Below are 20,327 nucleotides of genomic sequence, written 5' to 3'. Positions count from 1 at the left end.
CTCCCGCTCCTCCTCCGCGCTTCCGCCCCTGGTCCTCAGCGGGGCGGGGCCGGGCCGGCGGCCGGGGCGCGGGTCTCACCATCCCGGAGCAGAGGCTGATAACGGCGGTGAGCCGAGGCCGGGCGTTGACGTGCCCCCGGTAGAAGCAGTGCTTCACGTCGGCGTCGGCCGCCTCGGCGTAGAGGCGCCGCTGGTCTGCGGCGGGCTCTCCCAGGAGGCTGACGGTGAAGAGCGGGGCGATGAAGGCCGAGCTGGCCGTCAGGTTGAAGAGGAACTGCTGCCCGAAGGCGGACAGCCTGTAGTGTGCCTTCGGGGAGGCGGCGGCGGCCGCCGTCCAGGCGTCGGGGGCAGCACTGGTGCTCCGCCGGCGCCGCCTGAAGTGGACATCGGTGGGGAAGGGCTCACCGAACTCATTCACTCGGGTAGGAGTCACGATCTCGTACTCGCTGAGCTTCTCCAGCAGCTGGGCTGCGAGGGGACAGACGCATATGCCGCTGAGTGAGGCGGCCGAGCCCCGCGGCCCCGGGCGGCGGCAGCGCAGCACTCCCCGCGCCCCTCCCCGAGCACCCCCTTACCTTGCCTGGGGTGCAGCTTCTGCCTCCTCGCTCCCGTCCTCAAGCCGTCGATGAAGAGCGTGGTGAGTGCCAGCGCCAGCGGCGCCAGCTGCATGGTGCTGTGCGCTGTCCTCGGAGGAGCAGCCTTCCCCGCCTCCGCTTCTTCTCCTCCTTTTTCCCCCCTTTCCCACTCTTAATTTTTTTTTTCCTCTTCTCCTTTCTCGTGGCCCCCCTCCCGGCCCCCGGAGCGCTGCCGCGGGAAGGCGCAGGAGCCGGGCGGCGTTAGGGGCGGGCGGGCCGGCGGCGCGCGGGGCGCCGGGGGCCGCGCATGGTGCGCGGGGGCGGACGGGCCGGGGTCGGGACCGACGGGCCGGGACGGGGGAGCCGCCCGCCCGCCCGCTTGCCTGCCTGCTCTCCTTCGCTTTCCGCCTCTCCCCACGTCGGGCTGGTGGACGAGAGCCGCCGGGACTCAGTTTAAAAAGGGGCGTGCTCCATAGATCAAGGGGGAAAGCCCGCCCTCCTCAGGTCCCCCCCACTCCAGTGTCACTTCGTTGCTGGCGAACGCCGAAGTCCAGGTTTTGGTTAAGAAAAGCTGGAGCTGGACGGAGCGGGCGACGACTCCGCGCACCCGTGTCCAGCGCCCGCTCCCCGCCGGCTCCTTCGAAAAGGCTTTAAAATCCCAAAGAAGCCCGGGCAGAGCGGCACCGGCAGCTGTCTGCTCTGCTAGGATTTGGTGATGAGCCACTTTGTCACTCACTGGGAGGAGAGCTGAGTTTTCTTACATAATTAACGTTTAAACTTTTTTTTTTTTTTTTTTTTTTTTTTCAAGGCAGCTTGAAGAAGTGGACCAGCAATTGAAGAATCCCGTGTGGCACTTCTTATAGCAGTTGTTTTCTTCTGCATTTCTCAGATAAGAGGCAATTCAAGCAACTTTTGTTCAGGATTAGATTTGTGTTGTGCACTTTTCAGGCACCCTGAGGGAAAAGGAAGATTATATCCTTATCTGAGTTTGTTTTACAGTGTGAAAGGTCTCTGTAAAAATTTAAGACATCCTTTAGAGCTAAATGTAATTAAGCGTTGTCTTCTACCCCTTCCTCAAATCAAAAACCCCAAGCTTGATTTAAAAGGCTTTTAAACCTTTTAAGCATATAAGCAAGGCAAAAGAGAAATCTGGAAGTTCAATTTGCACTTCCATAGAAGATTTCAAAGTTCTTTACATTCTTCGCTCAGCTTTGGGACAAGGCACAGAAATGTTGGTATTTGCTGTAGAAAGGGAAAATTTTAAAATAAAACTCAATTCAGAATCCAGTTCTGGGCAAAATGGCACCTCCTGACTCTTCAGAACATCTGGTGAAATCCTACAGCCTCAAGAATTTGGAGTCAATTATTAATTTTGTATGATGAATACAAAAGAAGAAGAGTAAGTGAAGCATCACCTGCAAAGCCATGCATCTTCAGCCCTGACTGGCTGGCCAGGCTTGCAGGGCTGGGAGGCAGAGCCTCGGCAGTGCAGGAATCTCCAGGATTGTGGAGACCCAAGTCAGCACACCCTTAGGGTGAGGTGTAATGGCACACATAACCTCCCTGCGTGGCGTTGTGCCCATGCTTATAAACCAGGTTTAATTAAAATCTTGGATATTTACCGTGAGATAGCTCGCCCACATCTCTCTGAGCTGCAGTGCTTGCAGAGCAGCTGGAGCCCTGACCACTTACCTACAATGTCCATATGAACCCCAAAGCTTTCAGTCTTCACAGAGGAAGGTACACACAGGGCGCTTGGGATAATGCTCCAGAAATCATGGCAGGAGAAGGAAGGGTGGGCTGTATCCCGAACTCAGGTGGGTGTGGACACATTTCCCAGGAGTGCCAGGGGCAGCCTGTGCTGGGCATGTGGAGCAATACTGAGCTGCCGATCAGCAAAGGGGGAGTGAGGAGCAGTGAGCAGAGTTGCCTGAGGAAGGAGAGGTGAAAAGCTGAGCATAGCATTCTGGCTGAGTCAGAGGGAGGGGAGGAGGCTTACCTGGAGCTAGTCCTGCTGGTGTCCTGGGAAAGAGGGGTGCAGCTTTCAGTCCTCGGATCGGCATAGTGTTGGAGAACAGGTCTGGTTTATCTGGGTCACAAAGTGCCCCAGGGTATCTCCATCTCCCAAACATCCTGCATCCCACCACTCTTGGCCTCAGCATCCCTTGTGCCACATCAGGTGCTGGTGAGAGCTGCCTTGCTTCTATTCATCTCACTGTCACAGGAAAACCTATCAAAATTTTGGGGTTTTTTTCTCCTCAGTTTTCTATAAGGTGACCAGTTAATTTGGCTCTGGGATGAGGTTTGACAGAGCCCAGGAGCTGGCACAGGGTGAGAAGTGACAGTACATACCTGTGACTTGGTTAGAACCCTTTCCTTTTTGGCACTGAGCTGAATGGAGCAAGGTTGTTTTGTGGAGCATCCTCATAGCCCCACCCGCTAATCTGAAAACACCAACCTGACAGAAGGCAAGAAACACAACTCTATCATTCAGAAGAGGGGATCCAGCTTGTGGGACTCCAATATGGGGCAGAGTTGGGAGCAGTCTGAAGCCTCTCAGGACCAAATCCTGACCTTGCAATATCACTAAACATACATTTATGCATGCCATGCAGCATGCCATAACTTCCAGAGCCATTCCCATCAATATCCACAAGTTGTATGTTGTGTGGCATTTTTAATCTTTACAGCTGGAGATTAGGAAGTGCAGAATGAAAGCTGTACTGTAAGTAAATAGATTATGTGGAGTTTAGAGAAACTAAGCTGCAATCTTAAATTCAAATAACTTTCCTATTAGGAAGGATCTATTAATACTTACGGTATGGTAATTGTGCAGACTCCAAGTCCTCATCCAGTCAAAAGTAAGCCTTAAGAGCCCATACCTACCCATGGAAAAATCCCCTTAAAACACTGGGAATTTTGCCTATGTAAATACTGCAGAACTTGAACTGCAAATGCCTCTTTTATAAACTACGAAATCAGAGCTTGATCACAACAGCAAAACTTCAGTAAGAAATTTAAAGCAATGCACACTGCTGCAAGAATACACTTGGAACCCAGACTTCCTCAGGTTTTTGCACTGCTTTTCCCCCTTGATACCATTTCTTTTTCCCTATAGGTGAGGCCATCCCCAGTACTAATCTTTGTTCTTTGTGCCTCAGCCCCGCTGGGTAAGCATCATCTTCCTTTTCCTGCTCCATCCTCTTGCTGGCCCAACGATTATCCCACAGTTTCCCTTTGATGGTTGTTCCTCAATGCTACAAGATATCTGAGAACAGCCAACTTTTCTCCTTCTGTCTAATCTGTGGTCAAAAAGTGAAAGATTTCATTCTCTTCAAACAGCTGACCACCCTCTCCTGCCTCTCTCATTTCATCTGCTGGTGCTGGTAACAAGGATACCACTCTGGGCTGCCTTTCTTTGTTTTGGAAGCTCTCATAAAGGCTTCTCTTTAAAAGACATTTTCAGCAGTTGTGTCAAAGCTGGATTTTTAAGTTGTTGTAAGTCTTTCACATTTGTTTGGAGGGACTGAAACTTGCAAGTTCTTAGTGTATACTTAATTTTCAAACTTGTTATCTGTGCCAAGCCAACTCTTTTTGGTTCTCGTTAAAAGGATTTAAATACACTCATCTACTGTAGTCCTTTAAGCTCCTGCTTCCTCCCTGGGGTTCTGTTCTTACCCCATGTAGTGTGCTGCTGCCATCAAGGTCTGAATCACTGGGTTGTTTGGGGACTTGTTCCCCCAATCCATAGGAGGCTGGGAAATGCTCCCTGCTATTCCCAGCAATACCAGCACAACACTGCTGTCACAACTTGTCACCTTTGGGCCCATATCCTGGTCCCCATTTTAGGGCCAGTGGCTGAGGGAGATGTGAAATGATGTGCCAGGATGCTGCAGAGACATTGGTGCCATTCCACTCCCCTGAATACTGAGGTGTGCACACTGAGGTGACTAATTCAAGGTCACCTAGGGAAATACTACACAAACATCCTTCATCTCAGTCCTGGGTCAAACTGTGCACTCAAACATCTTCCCCTGTGTCCTGTGGGAGCCAGCCATCGCTCTGCACAGAGGTGTAAGGTGGGGCACAGTGGACTCGCAGATATCATCCCTCCTCTTGGCCTGGGTAGGGAACCACCATTTGGGAACAGAAGGTGGAAGAGGGAAAGCAAACGAGTCTGTCACACTGCTCCAATTACAAGCAAGGAAAGTGGTGGTCTGTGTGCCTCAGAAACAACTTGGACCCTGGAAAACAGATACACGTGTAGGAACTAGGGACTGGGTGGGGGGAACAGCAAAGCCCACGTAGACACTGCAAATGTGTGGGATTTTCATCTTCAGGTCAGCACAGATGGACATAATGATCCCTTGAGGCTCTCCACTTGAAACTGCTGGTTCCAGCTTGCCCCTCCCCTGCTCCCAGCATTGCTGCTGATCATATACTGCTCTGCTCCTTCTCCTTACACCTCTTATCTGCCACGTGGAACGTGCTCAGGGAAGCCCAGCTTCTGGGTCTGCAGCCTGCCAGTTCCTTTGGCCTAATAAGCAGTTATAGATCCCATTGCCCTTTTATTACAGGTAAACCTAGGACAGGTCCTAAAGTAGATAAGAAATATTAATTCTGAATCTTTCCATTTCAAGCTAAACATTATATTGGTTTATCTTTTGTGTTTGACATGCTATAAATCAAACAGGACCTGAATACACTCCTCATGACTTTTGATATTATGTACATGTGCATCTCTGCTGTGCTCCTGGTGCCTTTGCCAAAACATTAACAGTAATACTAGGACTAAATAGAACAGATGTTCTGTAATCCCACACCAAAAGGCAACCTGGGGATATTGGAAATTATGCAGGTACAAAAAGCTTTATCCCTCGAGCCATGTACTTTTGCTATATAAACAAATTATCATAACAGCTCTGTGAGGTGTCACCATCACCTTATGAAGAGGAGACTGAGATGATTGATTTGGCGAAGAACATGGGGTCAGGGAGCTCTGACCTCATGGTAGTTCCACCCTCCCTCTCCATTATGTATGCTGTCTAAGTGTATAATGTAATATTTCAGTGGAGGGATCATTAAACTGTAAAACTCTATATTAGGAGGGTTATTTTAATTCTTTCCCCAAATAGTAGATTGTCTCCATAGATAACAAAATACAAATATCCAGTTAAGCGGGGAAAAAGCTAAGCAACTTTACAGATATCAAGTTCTTTTACCCTACACTGTTTGATTTCCCTTGGGGTATAACAAGGTACTCAGCTAAAAGCAAAGATGTGTCCCTGGGGAAAGTCTTTACAACGTTGTCATATTTGTATTGTGGTAGGAAGTCTATCGGTTATAAAACTGTCAAAAAAATTGTCAATGGCCAAAAAGTTGGGAATGTTTCAGGCCTAATCCAGTGCCTGTCAAAACTCATCATCAAAACTTCCACTGACTTGGAGAAGTGCAGAATCTCTGTCATTTCCAGGAGCTATTTTACAGCATCACATCTTGCTCATTAATATCCACCTGACAAGCATATATAACATCCAGTATTTCTTTACCAAGATGCAACAGCTTGAAAAAAAACCCATTTATTTTTAACTTAGAAAAATGTCTGTGCTTGCTAAGTTTCAGTACCCAAAACTAGGATGTTTTAAAATTCTTCTCAGATAGCTGAGGGTTCACAGAACAGATGGACACAGGGAGGAAGAAGATAATAATGGCAGCCCATCACTTTGTAGCACTGCTGGTACCACATCATTACCACAGCCAGAATGTGCAACAGACCACAGCCGTTTCCCCCTCCATGCTAAATGATTAAGAGGTGCTGCTTAGATGTGATGCTTCAGATTTGTCAGCAGTCTCCAACTCGCAGGATATGTTGAGGAAACAGCTCTCTTCTTATAAATGCTCTTGTACTCTTACACCTCTGAAAGCAGCATTGATAAGGAACAGACTGGAAATGCTTAGTGTGGAAGATTCAGCATATAAACATAGGACAAAAATCCAAAAAGAGATTTGTCTCTCCCCAACTATGCTGTGTTTGCCCTGGATGAAGAAGTGGTGAACAAGTTCTATTTTCAGCTGCGCACACAGTGCTGTCTCAACGACGGCTGTTGCTGCCTGAGCGGCTGGGCACACACCTAACACAGGATCCCTCACTGGTTTCTGCCTGAACTACTGCTTTGCTGTCAGGTGCCTGCAGCCTTGGCTTTGCTACTTAACTTCACTGTCAGGCTCCGCTTTTGCAACCAAAATAGGGGACTTAACAGTAATAAATTTCTTACAAGATAGGGTTTAGGTGATATGTTAAAAAGCAGGCACAAAAGTAGCACGATGCAACTAAGGGAGAGCAAACTCTGTATGATCTGCAAAGCTGAAACAAAATTGTCTTTTTCTTCCCAGCTGTTTCCAAAGCCACCTCTGCTCTATGCCTTCATGCCTTCTCGCTCACTAAATAACTTTTTTGATGGCAGTGGCTGTCTAGGAGCAAACCTGGAATCTATACGTTCCCCTTGCAGGTGCAGGGAGAGCTACAAGAATGATGTGAATTGGCTGCAGCCTTCCTAACCACATTCATGTCATGCCACTCTGGCTGGGATGCCGGAGAGAGAATTAATGGAGTGTAAATCCATGTTTGGAAATCTCCAGCCTCTCCCTGTAACTCCTTCATTCCCTTTGCAAACCACAGGAAGAGGGAATCTCCCCAGAGAACCACAGCTGCACATTTTGGGTCTTGATTAAAAGTAGTGGAGAATTCACACAGCCAGGGCTGCTTGTCTAACGGGTTCAGAGTGAACTGCGATACTTCCAAGGGAATCTGTAGTCCTGAGACTAAACCCTGTGAGCAACAATCCTCTTTTAAAGTTATTGTATGGCTTGGCTACAGAGATAAGGCACCAGATGGCTTGGGAAGAATTTTTAGGAGACAGTCTGCTGGTATGCCTGGAAGGATCTTGAGAGTTTACGTTTACAATAGACCATTTCTTTGGAGACGAATGTTTGTCAGGAACATCAGTTTTAATTACTTAAAATGTATGCTGTTTCCAAATGCAGACAGTGTTAAGAGGAGTTTTTTGTTGTTTTTTTTTATTTTCCTGAAGAGAGGACAGCCAACAGAAATCCCTTCCTTTATAGGTAGCAAATTGACTTGTGAGACAACTGTTACACAGTTTTCATTCCAATACTATCCTGCAGCACCTTCTTTCACTAATGAATCGTTCATAGCACAACTAGGTCTTTCTTTAAATCTGTTTTCAGCCAATGAAGTAAGCAGCTAATTTTGTCAACTCTAAGACACAAGAACATGGGTCAGCCCTCAAAATTCCCAAGACTTTTCAACTGAGCCTTACTTCGCCTTTTGTATGCAAGGAGGGATGAGCTGGGACAGGAGCCATAAGGATGCCAGTAGGAATAAGCTGCCTGTCAGTAATCTCAATGTTGCTTTCACACATGCACCTTCTAAATCCAGGTGTGATCAATTTGCAGTAAGGATTATAGCTCTATTACCCCCAGTATTGGGCTGAAATCAATGACACCAGGAACTGAGCTCCTGTATCCCCAGTGTGAGGGCATGGCATTTCTTTCCCAGCCAGAAGCGTTACCCAAAATTATCTAAAGGGTTTGGACCATTTGGACCTTCCTGAGAACCATGGCCCTGCTGGAGCTCCTCATCACTTGCAGGTGCATGGCAGACCTGAGGAGAAGTACATACCAAGGCAGCATACTTTGTATGTCTGGAGGTGTGGCAGCTCTGCTAAGGGGGTAATTTCCTGCCCTACAACATATGGATGTTGAGATATACATGTCACGTTTTCAGACCTTTCAACTCTCTCATTACAACATAAATAACATTGACAAATTCTGGTGATGGGAATCAGGCTCATGTTTGTAAGCCAGCTGTTTCCATGTTGTCTCCCTATATTTTGTCATCTTAAATATTCCTTTCCATTCAGAATTTTTAAAGGGACAAAGCATGATTTGGAAATGACTGTAACACAAGGATATTTGTTGACTTATCTGACATTGTTTTGACATGTCAGGGCCTCCTAGGGGACCAAGACCCCATTGTCTAATGGCAGAGCAAACACAGGGCTGAAAATGGGGCCAGTATCGGTGTTCCCCTGCCTTATCACACTCAGTTAATGCGTTACTCCACACCAGCCAGCCAGCTAAGAATAGCAGGGAGGAGAAATCTCATACACACCAGCAGCATTCTTTCTCTCTGTTGTTTTCATGGGAGGTTCCAGCACATGGTTTTTTGTAACACAAAGCCCATAATCAAAACAGAGAATTGTCCAAATTTGAGCCATTTCATCACAAAGTGGATGTTTGTATTCCTACAATAGCAGGACAGGGACATACTTGCCATGGCTGAGACTCCTAGACCTGTCCTAGTTTGTGAAACACGTGGAGAGCCAGAAGAGCAACTTCCCCCAGACACCAGTGGAACAGGGCACATTAAAACAAACACATGTTATCCTGCTTGATTCTGTGCATCAATTAACTCTTCTGAACAGTGAGAATGGAACTTTGTAGCCCTGGTTGTACATATATAAAGCCATGCGGTTTAGGGCAGCCGCATCTAATTGCATGAAATTTTTTGGGATACCATTATGTAGAAAGCAGGCCTCTAGGCCAGGAACTGGCACTTTTCAGGAGCTGACATGCTTCTGCTGAAAGCATTTTGAGAGAATCCAGTGTCACCACCTCAGCAGCATCATTAACAGCAGTGACCAAGAACCATCCCTGAATCACTCTCCTGCAACTCGCTGCACAGCACAAGGAAGAAAGGAGGAGTTTCTGCATTGCTTAAGCAAAGAACTACTGACCTGTTCCTCTTAGAGCCATTTCACACTCTCCTGGGCACACCAACAGTGAGTGTTCAGTGGTGACAGGGAAGAAACAAAAGCTTACAGGGCCATGCCGGAGCACCAGTCCATCTTCCAGGGATCTGCAGCTGGGTGACCCATGCCAGTGGTGCCCCTCTGCTGAGCTGCTTCAGGAGGAGAGGGACACAAGTCCTGCCTGGGGACACACAAACATTACTGTAACTCTCGCCCTTGTGCAAATGCAGTGCTGGTGTTCAAAAGCCCAACCTTGCACTGCCCTACAGTCTGATGTCAGTACCAAACATGATGGTTTAGTTTCCACTTCCATCATCCAGAACAGACACGGCTGTGGAAATCCCAGATTAACAATTCTGGTTTGGAATGCCCCTACCATAGTCTCAATGATGTGTATGTGTGTGACTGCCAGTGGCTGTGAGATCTCTCAGGGCATAGAGACATAGTTACGGCTGTCAAGTTCAGAAGTTCCCTTTTACTTTTCTACTCCACTCCCTAAGATTTTTCTCATGCCCCAGCCCTCTTTCTGTGTTGCTCCCTCAGGGCATGTGTCATCTGTCCTGGTCACCAAGGAATTTGGTTCCCGTGCCTAGAACAGCTTTTGTGTTATTGGCAGCTCTTCTTTCTGCACCCATTGAAATCTATAAAAATAAGACAATGCATGAGTAGCTTTTAAATCTAATTATTCTTGTGTTTACTTGGCATAATCTTGGATATTTTGCAAGCAATTTATTTGACCCAGCATAGAGCTTCCAGGAGTAGACTTGAGCGTGAGATACAGTGACACGGATATTTCCTGTCAGTCTAAAATGTGGTACAAGTGTGCCCTTCTCTATCCAAGTCCTTCAGCAAAAGTGCATGTAGCTTGCTCCTTGACTTCAAGAAAATGGGTGCAAATGCACCCAGGCTCACCCTGCAGCTGGAGGTGTCTGGGGCACCCTCCAAGTGTAGGTCCAGCTGCATCTCACATCACAGGCATGAACCCCTGGCCCTGAGCGGTGTGTGACTAGCACAGCAGTCAGAAAAATTCACATAGAAGATTTTGTAAGCACATTTTCTGGTTTAAACTTTGCCCTAGAGACTGGAGACTCCTGCAACTGTGAGAAAGAAGGGTCCTTGTCATTTATAGCTGAGGTCAGTGAAGGGCCAGGGCAAGGAAGCTTGTATTGCAATTGCAATTTGTACCTTATCTTGTTTACAGATGAAGGTTTACACTTCTGTTACTGAACTCTCCTACACCAAAAAAGTTGAGTGCAAAGAGGAGGAGAGGGATAGGCAACGTGTGTGCACTCATTTCTTGAACTTATTTCAAAAAGTACAGTTAAAGAGTCTGGGGTTTCTAAAGTCCTTGGAAATTTGGACTCCCTTGCAGAGTTTAAAAACCCATCTCTGCAGACTGCAGGGGTCATTCCAGGATCTCGATAAGGTCTGGATACAACTTTTAAGTCTGATGGACCTGAGTCAACATCATGAAAGCCAAGAATCATTTATGAGCTTTAGGACACTCCCAATTGCTTCTGAAGTCATTGCCCAGGCTTTTCTCATTTTAATCACAGTACCAGGGTCTTGTATCATCTGAAAAGCTTCAAGGCAAAGGACATATGGAGCTTACAAAAGCAGTTATTGTGCTAGCTAGCTCCAGCCCCATGCCAAGCAAATTATTCATGGACATTCTGTGGATAGGAGGCACAATTTTCATGTGGTTATATGGATAAAGAGAGAAGAATTTGGGCCACTGACTCAGCCTGTCAGCAATGCTTCCCCCTAAATTCAGCCATGGAACTGCAAAGCAGATTTCTCACAGCACTGATGGTGGGGCAGTGCTCTCTTTGGAAAATATAGCCTCTTATTTACATGCTACATAGAAACCAGTATCATACAAGTGAGCCAAGTTATTCCTGAAGTCTGGCCTTTTGATTATAACCTTTCAGGAAAGTAAGCAATTGAACAAAAGCAGCTTAGAGATAGCATTTCAAATGAGAATCAATCAGCTTGGCTGGAACAGGAGCAGTAGCAAACTGCCCAGCCTGTTGGAGACACGGCCATGCCATGCGATGCTGCTCTCCTGCATCCAAAAGGAAACCTGACATTCTACAGGTGTTCTGCTTTTTGAGTAGTCTCATGGAAGGAGACAGAGTTTGAGGAGACACACTACAAAAGGTTCCTTTTAATGGATGCTGCTTTTCCATTTCAGCTCTGTGACCAAAGTGCTTTTTTTGTGTTTTTTGTCTCAGCAGATTTTATCCAATTACCATTGCAGTGGGCACTACAGAGTGCAGGCTACATTCTTGCTTCAGTTGTCTTTCTGTGCACTTGGCAGCAATTCTGGACACCCAGAAATGCAGACCATTGCTATTTTCCTCCATTTCCACTCTCCCTTTAGAAATATTTCTTAAATGTCTTTCTGACATAGAAAAAAAAATTAATTAAAGAATTAAAGTATTTAATTTGCTGTATTATTCTAGTTAGTGGAAATAGAAAAGCTAATCAGCTGCCTGTTCTTGTACAATAAAGTCAAGAGTAGTTAATTTCAATTCTTGTTCCATAATACTTATATAATTCAGACCTGGAGACAAAAGCACTAAGGTCATGGATTAGCAGTGGCTTAAAGTTGAAAATAGCACAAGGAAGTAAGGATTGCAAAATAAGTACAAGAGGGCAAATAATATATTAATATGTATAGGAATTACTTAGTGTATGATATTTTATCAATGTAAATGGAAGAAATACAAAAGCAAATTCAATTTTTAAGGTCTCTGTGTATATATATATATAAAAAAATCTAACCAGCCTCTATACTTGAAACAGAGCTACAAAAAGTTAAATTTGAAATAACAATATAGTAAAACAAATGATTTGGTAATAATTAAAATAGTTGTTGAAATGCAGAGCTAGTTCTCATTAACAGTGTTTTATAAGTTTGCTTTTTTCAGTTTTGTACAAAACTAGAACCCGTGTCATTCAACTGAGGTGCCAAGAAGTTCAAAGAACACACTGTGCAGAAGTTCATCCCAAAACACCAGCCACAAACTACACTTTTCTAGATAAAAATAATCATGGTTCATAGGGAAATAATTATGGCAACTCACTTGGATATAGCATGTGAAGTATCTGACATCAAAGCCTTCACATGCATACCCAAATGAATTAGCAACATCTATAATAAAAGATCTGGTGGGGCCCAGACTCACCAGTGCTGGAATTTCACAAGACGCCTACCAAGGTTTCATTATGATCACCTTTTGCAAGCATTACAGCTGGTACAATAATAACTGCTGTGCCAAAGAGAATTGTGAAAGCGCAAAACACAGGAAAACTAGAAAAGGAATTTTGTGACAAGAATGCCATGCAATTTTTCACATACCAGCAGAGAAAATTAGATTTCTAAACAGTGGGTGAACACTTGCTTGCCAGGGTAACAGCTACTGCCTGCATAGAAACCACCCATAAGAGCCCATGGGATGTTCACAACAAGCAGCAGCTGAACACGCCCAAGGAGAGTGGTGGTAATTAATCAATTAATTAATTATTAATTAATATTATTAATTAATATTTTTGCTCCTGTGCTAAAAGAAGTTATACCTGCACGTGTTACTGGTGGGTAAAAACTCACACATCTATAAAAATGCATATAGAGGAGCTCTGTTATTGATCAGAGCACTTCTGGCCATTTTGACCAGGGCACTTCCTTAAGAGGAACATCTTTATCCAGTGATTTGGACTTACTGGGAGAAATTCAGTGTGTTGATTTGACACTGCCTGGATTTTTGGTACTGGGAGAGGGCCACAAAAGTGGCTTCTGTGAGAAGCTGCTGGAAGCTTCCACCATGTCCAACAGAGCCAGTCTCTGTTGGTTCTGAAGATGGACATGCTGCTGGCCCAGTCAGAGAGGTTGATAATGCCTCTGTGGTGGCATTTAAGAAGAAAATCCAAACTTGTACGGGCAGTTTTTCCAGGAGTGGCGAGGCACCGCTGCCAGGGCCATCTCGGTGCGGCCTGCGGCGAGCCGTGCCTGCCTGGCCGCCCCTGGGCAGCCCCAGCATGGGCAGAAGGGCAGGGGTGGCAGCGGCTTCCGCTTCCCAGCGCCCGGCACGAGGAGAGGCGTTAAACAGCGCCGGGGCCACGGCGGCCGCCACTGCCCGCGCCACGGCGGCGGGGCCGCCTGGCCTGCTGCGGAAGCGTGGCGAGGGATTCCCCGACGCCGAACCAAGGCCAGACCAACTCCTCGGTGCTGTGGGACCTTGCAAGAACCTTTGAATTAGTGGACCTTGATGGCAATGGTACCCACAAGCAGCGATTTTCCTCCAGTCAGACAAGAGGAGAAAGTGAGGACGTGTGAGGGAAAACAACATGGCGGCACCAAGGTCACTGGAAAAGAAGGAGGAGGAGGAGGCGCTCCAAGTGTCGGAGCCGAGATTCCTCTGCAGGCCGTGGGGAGGATCACGGTGAAACAAACTGTCCCCTCGGAATGCAGGAAGTCCACGGGGGATGCAGAGATCCACTCACAGCCCATGGGAAAAGCGCTCAGGCCAGAGCGGGTGGATGGCAGAGAAAGCTGAGATCCAGTGGGAGACCCGAACAGAGACAGAGGCCCTGCTCCCAGAGATAGAGAGACAGAGGGCCCCTGCTCCAAACTAGAGCAGCCCATCCTTCGAGGACTGCACCCCGTGGACAAGTGACCCACACCAGAGCAGTTCTGGGAAGACTGCCCATGGGGGGGACTCATGGAATAGCAGATAAAAGTCTCCTCTCCCTGAGTGAATGGAAAAAGATCTCTAGTGACAAACTGACCAAAACTCCCACGTCCTGTCTCCATGGGCTGTTGGTGGGAAGGAAGGAGGGAATGTGGGAAAAAAGGTGTATTAAAGACTCATTTTACTTCTCATTATCCTCTTCTGATTCTGTTAATAATAAATTTACTTTATACCTTTCAGTTTAAACCTGTTTTCCCCCTAGAGTGTTTTTCTCCCAATCCTTATCTCAACTCATGAGCCTTTCATTAACTTTTTTTTCCCCTGTCTCCTCTGCCCAGTTGTAGCAGAAGGAGGTAAGTGAACGACTCTCGTGGGTGCCTGGCATTTGGCCAGTGTCAAACCATGACATTCACCTTGGCCTCAATTCACAGCTCAGTCAGAAAGTTTACAGAGACCTCTTGGGTGTTTGTAACACTGTGGTAAGTAATAGTACAAACAAAACAACTGTCTTGGGATAACGCACCTTCTTTTATACAAACATTTCATTTCAAAGTCTTAAATAGGCAATAAAACAATATTTAGTTTGTAAGTCTTCTTTGGTTAGGTTCATAATGTGCCTGCCTACCTATTACATTCCCTGCATTCAGAACACCTAGAAACATCTATTTATTAGCAATCCATCCCAAAATAAATCTACCACTTGAGTCAAAGATAAACTATTCTGAAGGAGACTGCTAAGACAGCTCCTGGGGATAAAGGAGGGTAAGGTGCTCTTGAATATTTGACATAAAAAAATAAAAATAAGTGTTTTCCATTTCAGAAGTGAATTTTTTCACACCCTCATTCACATTTTCTTCCTTCAGGCACCCTTTCTACTGTAGCCTTTGGATAGCAACATCTGGAAGATGATGAGACCTCGCATTTTTGCCCATGCACACAACACAGCATCTCAGGCTGTTTCAGTATTTTACCAGCCCTTCAAGGCCCCCATACAGAAACAAAATGGTTGTTATATGTACGTAGTACAACTCAAAGTCTGCTTAACTGGCTGGTTCTCCTCCTGCCTTATGAGCTGCATAATCCTATTTAGTGTTTTAGCTGTGTCGCATATGAATTGGTGGCAGTGCCTTGTCCAGTGGTGGCAAATAATAATGCCTTTGGTGTGCAACACTCAGCTGAGGAAAGCTTGAAAAGTGTTAACTCTGAGGCAGGGTAATATCTTATTTGGTTGAAGTAAAAAGTAAACCAATACAGGATTTACAGCAATTTAAGGCTTAAGATGAGATCAGATGCCTGTCATTTCCAAACACCTCTCAATCAGCAAAAAATAATCCTTCATGAAGTGGATTGTTGGGTTTTGATGCAAGCTTTTTTGGAGAAAATGGACCCATATGTTACTGCTCTGTAGAGTGGAGGGAGGTGAAGCATAAACTCAGCTGAAAACTTATCCAGGGCTTCTGGCAAGTGCAGGCCAGAAGCGTGTGATTTGTGCTGCTCACCAGATTTCTGCACTTCATGAATCCCAGATGATGATTTGCAGGGGGATCTCTTTAAAAGGATGCAGGAAGTTAGAACTATCATCAGTTAATGAAGAGGGCAGAGAAATGAAAATAGAGCCAAAGGGAAGAGAAGATGTACTCATTTTCCTGAGAATTACTGCATTAGAGCCACCTGCTTACAGGGTTAACTTTCTTCCTATTTCAAATGAGGGGAGTCAACCTGACCTTTACTTTCAGATCTGAGAGAAGCCTTGAAAAAGAGAACAGCGAGGCTGTCCAAATGCAAACACTGGCTACAGCAGACCTATTTATAAATAGTTTAGAAGAACACCATGAACTACAGAAGGAGGGGAATTTCCCCCCACAAGTTTGCTGCCTCACTGAACAGAACAACAAGCTTGAATTTGCTTTCTTACATACCAGGAGGCCTGTAGCAGAAAATGCAGTTAAATCCACAAACACAGGACCCAATGCAGTCAAGTGGCACCAGCTCCAGTTTTCTGCAGTGCATGAAGGGGACATTCTGCAGAGAATGCCCCTGGTCCAACGTGCTCAGGCTTTAGTTAATGGTTCTGCTTCATGGGAACAGACCCTGGACAGAGCTGCTAACAGGAAAAATTCCAAACCAGCTCAAGTGGTTCTGAAGACATCTACTTCTGAGAAGGGAGGAGTTGGGTACAGCCTCCCAGGCTGCATTCATCATTCTTTTCCGCTTCTCTCCAACTTAGAAAAGTTTGTTTGTTTTTTAAATAAAGAATAAACTACAAACCATTCAACTGCAATAGTAAGTAATATTAAAAATTCATAAAGTGAGAAACTAACCCAAAGTAGCAGCACCCAGCCCTCATATATTCTCATAAGGATTCAGATTTAATATAGCCCCCAACTTGCTACACAATTCCCAGTCACATCTACTACTACACACTTCTGCTGGGCTGCTGCTTTCAGTTCTGAACCTTAGCCCTACAAGGAATTCTTTGAACAGAAGGTTAACCTTTGTTTTAAAAGATGTCATAAGTAAAAACAAACTCTGGCCTTGCAAAATTTCCCTGTTTGTATGTTTTGCCTCCGTTACTCAGAAAAAGTAATCCAATAGATTAAATTTCCCTTTCTGAGAAGTGTTATCTAACTGCAAACCAGTGGTAATGTCACTGGGCAGATGATATAGTCACTAAATTGCAGTTACTAGGTCAGCAGAGATGGCTTAGATGCTTGAAAAGACATTACAAATGGAGCATTTCATTCCTTTTTGATATGCCTTCCCACACAAACACTGAGGATCAAGGCAGCTTTCTGGGACCTGACAGAGTAGATGACAGAGAAAGTTGGCTGGTCAAATTCTGTTTGATTTCAGATTAATACTTACCTACCTGTAATTATTGCCATGTTTTGGTTTCTCCTATCTGCAGGCTCTATCACAGGCTCTCTCTCAGCCCTCTGTGAATCACATCAGATGCCACTGGAGCATACCAGGACTGGGAACAGAAGTCAATTAAGCGTGAGATGCAGAGAAGAGGAATGCACACCTTTGACACCTCTCTATAAACAAAGGTTAACCCACTGTCCCCTCTTTTGCAGGTTACTTCAGATGGGGGGTGAGTTTTACCATCCCAGACATTTCCAGCTACCTGTATCTTCTGTTTCCCATTCCATTTCTCCTGAAGCCTCTCCAACAAATGTTATGGGTGATTTCTAGGGTCAGGGTGATATCTTTCTATTTGTATTTCACAGCTCTGTAGAATTGTTTTCCATGGACTCATCTAGTTACTCCTGAACTCAGGAGGCTTACAGACAGTCAGCTGTAGAAAAGACTGAAAATGAGAAATTTTTTTTGCTATGAATAGTAGTCACAGACATGCTCCTCTCTCCAAACAGCTGCCTGAAACATCCCACTCCATTTCATAGAAAATGATCTTGTATATGGGTTAGCTTGAAGGGTCATTGAGCGAGTTGCTGGCTACATCCATGGCAGACTTGCTCTTCCAGGGTAGCTGTGGCCAAGTAACTTTAATTTCTCACAGGTCCACTCTTGGATTCAAGAAAAATAAGAAAAAAATGAAGACAAGGGGTGAGCTCACTCTGTTGGTCAGGCATGTAAGTCCACATCTTAGACAATCTGCTGATGAAGAGTCAGAGTTTCCAGAAGTGCAAGGATGTCTCAGGGCCTCTGAAAATCAGCTCCAACAGGGCCCAGTGACACCTGGAGTGGTGATGAAAGGAACCCTGACACTCCTTGTGTCTGCACCAAAGTCCGTGGCAGAACTGGCAAAGCGCTGAATTTATTTGCTTTAGATTGAGTTGATTAGAACAACAGCTGGAAAGGTGAGTGTCTTTAATTAAGTGGACAATAATTTATGACTTATGTTGGATGCCTCACAGTAAAAAATAAACTGTTTATTAATAATGGTTTTAAATCTCAGTTCCTGTTTTAAGCAAAATAAATTTAAGTAAGCAGTCCCAGCTGAACTTCTGGTAGGAGGGAGTTTACTGGAAAAATTAAGTTAAAAAAGAAAAAAGCTACTCAGAATTTACTAGTATTCATTTACCATCCTTAAGTTTTGTGAGGAATGTAGTGCAATGTAGCACTCACACTTCAAAGGTTTTCATAAGCCACTGGCAACAGGCATAATTCTCCCCTGGATGAGAATTTGGTATCTTGGAACCTCTCATTTCTTATTTTCTTAGTACTGTAAATGTATTTTGTACACACACATATGCATACACACACTGTGTATATTTATATAAATATATACCCTTCTGTATACTAATATACATGTATACATATAAATTGTTCCTGATGCAAAGCAGTTTGAGAGTTTCCCTCCATAAATAAAGCGTCCAGTTCAAGCTGGCAAGCTCTCCAGAATGCAGCATGTGAGATGGAAAAGACAGCAACTAAACACTGGTTTTGCTATTGGAAAAGAATCAGTTTCCTGATACCTCAAATTCCTTCTCTAACCATGGGTAGATGAGCTAGTAGCAGACATTCAGAGGGATTTAGGTTAGCAAAGAAGTAAATAGAAAACTTACAGGAATTTCTTTCATACCTGATGCTCAGGGAAGCTGGACATCTTGGGGGAATTTTGAGAATTGCCCTGAGCACCTCTCTATCTCCTAATTTGCTTCAAAAGATGAAGTTTTCTCTGTCTTGGCTCTTCCTATTTAGAAACCAGTGATTTCCTTCCTCACCAGGATGGAGCAGGAGAGTGAGGCACTCCAGCAAACAAATAACTGAAAAAGAGACAGATGAAGGAATATGAAAAGTTTAATGTATTGCTGCTCATCTTTATCAGACATGAATGACCTATGAAACATTTACTGTCAGAACTACTGTCCTCACATGGGTGATGCTACCCAGAGCCTAGACAGCATCACTGCTTTCCTTCTTTTCCACTGAGCAGGAAGTGCTGCTGCAGATTTGGAGGAGAGGGAAGCTTCACACATGAAAGCGGGGCTCAGCTCCAACACCTTTCCTCAGCAGTGACAGGGTGTGCACTTGGCCACGAGGGTCTACTAAACACACAGAGCTGAAAGCTAGCCCCCACCACACAACAGACCTGAGACCTGTCAGGAACTCACTGTTCTATCAGCATTCCTCACAGGACCACTATGGTCTAAATGTAAATGTCCCAGAGTTCTGGGATCGTGGAGTCATTGCAACATGTTGTATGAATCTGGCACATTTATATTTTGATTTTCTACAAGCTGTGTTCCCACACAGAGATGTTCTCAGGCTGGCATCCTCTCTAAATACAATAAAGCTTTCTGTGGTCCCTGCCCTCAGGTTCAGTTTCCCATCCATGCTCAAGAATTATTACTAAAGTAAGTACTGGAAATGTACCTCCCAGCACAGTTGCACAATATTTAATGGAAAAAAACACCTTTGTGTGTTTAAAACAAAAGCCCAAAAGTTGACACGCATCTCTGAAGGTGAAATGGGGAAGAAATTTAACAAGAAGCCAGTCTGTGAGCAACAGGAGCTGCAAAGCCTTGTTTCCTTTGGCTGCCTGGTTCAGGGCTGGGCCAGTCTCTGATGAACCCTAAGTCAGAACATCTCCTACAGCAGGAATACTTTTCCTATGAGTAGTCTGAGGGATTTTGAGATTTACTTGAGATTACAGGTTAACTTTTGTTCCTGATTGAGTGGCATGGATTTAATCTCTCCTCAGTGGCTTATCTTGCTGACATACCTAGCTGGCTGTCAAATTTGGATGAAACGTAACAACATATTCAGGTGTAGAGACTTACAGTGTGATGGTGGAAATCTCTTTAGGAAACCAGGCTTTGAAATCCCCCAACAAAACTAAGTAATTGTCGTTTGACTTGTCTGCTTCAGCTGTGTTAACTCAGGGGAAGTTACTGAAGCAAGTTCACGAACCGTCACTGATGCGCAGCATGGGAACCCTGCTGATTGTAATTGCTGGGAGGATTGGTTGGAGCATTAAGTGACGGCCATTTATTGGACTAATAAACACAGAGCTTAGTCTTCCTATAGGAAACACCAGCAGCTTTTGAATCAAGGAAGATGGAAGATCTTTCCTTGTGGATGTAGTATCTACAAAGGAGCAGCTGAATTAGTTTCATCAGAGTCATATCATCTTTCTGAGTAACATTTCCAAATTAAGGACTACTGAGAAATCCAGACATTGTCTATTTTCTCCCTAGGATATGTCCTGCTGGGGCTTTGTACAGGTCATTAATACATTATCTGCTGAGCCATAAGAC

The 20,327-nt window shown here is 45.1% G+C and overlaps 2 protein-coding genes and 1 long non-coding RNA gene across 18 annotated transcripts in view; 1 reads left to right on the top strand and 2 right to left on the bottom strand.

Moving 5' to 3' along the window:
• Window positions 1-1,004, bottom strand: part of ADAMTS9 (ADAM metallopeptidase with thrombospondin type 1 motif 9) — a 79,767-nt gene extending 78,763 nt beyond the window's left edge. For 7 of the 16 annotated variants that reach the window (XR_015274986.1, XR_015274985.1, XM_086845899.1 and 4 more), the window contains exons 1-2: window positions 576-878; window positions 80-468 (exon numbers count right to left, since the gene is read on the bottom strand). Coding sequence is in view for 6 of the 16 variants with exons in the window: in XM_086845899.1 (XP_086702025.1) it covers window positions 80-468; window positions 576-669 (483 nt within the window). In the remaining 10 variants the exon portion in view is untranslated. Of the gene's footprint in view, window positions 1-68; window positions 469-575 lie in introns of those variants that run through there. The other 9 variants (XR_015274987.1, XR_015274989.1, XM_086845903.1 and 6 more) reach the window with 5 other exon arrangements.
• Window positions 38-4,198, top strand: LOC147650965 (uncharacterized). Its single transcript, XR_015275000.1, has 2 exons — window positions 38-637; window positions 1,384-4,198. It is a non-coding gene; the product is annotated as an uncharacterized LOC147650965 (long non-coding RNA).
• A 1,238-nt stretch (window positions 4,199-5,436) lies between these two features.
• Window positions 5,437-13,911, bottom strand: LOC147650964 (uncharacterized). The gene is made up of 2 exons (XM_086845911.1): window positions 13,136-13,911; window positions 5,437-9,590 (listed from the first exon to the last, which is right to left on the bottom strand). Exons 1-2 carry the CDS (start codon window positions 13,759-13,761, stop codon window positions 9,476-9,478), a joined length of 741 nt encoding a protein of 246 aa, XP_086702037.1. The 5' UTR covers window positions 13,762-13,911; the 3' UTR covers window positions 5,437-9,475.
• Window positions 13,912-20,327: the final 6,416 nt, after the last annotated feature.

This window comes from Cyanistes caeruleus, chromosome 11 (assembly GCF_971803275.1).
Source record: "Cyanistes caeruleus chromosome 11, bCyaCae1.hap1.1, whole genome shotgun sequence".
In the NCBI taxonomy this organism is placed as follows: Eukaryota; Metazoa; Chordata; class Aves; order Passeriformes; family Paridae; genus Cyanistes; species Cyanistes caeruleus.
This window is presented reverse-complemented; position numbering and strand designations above follow the sequence as displayed.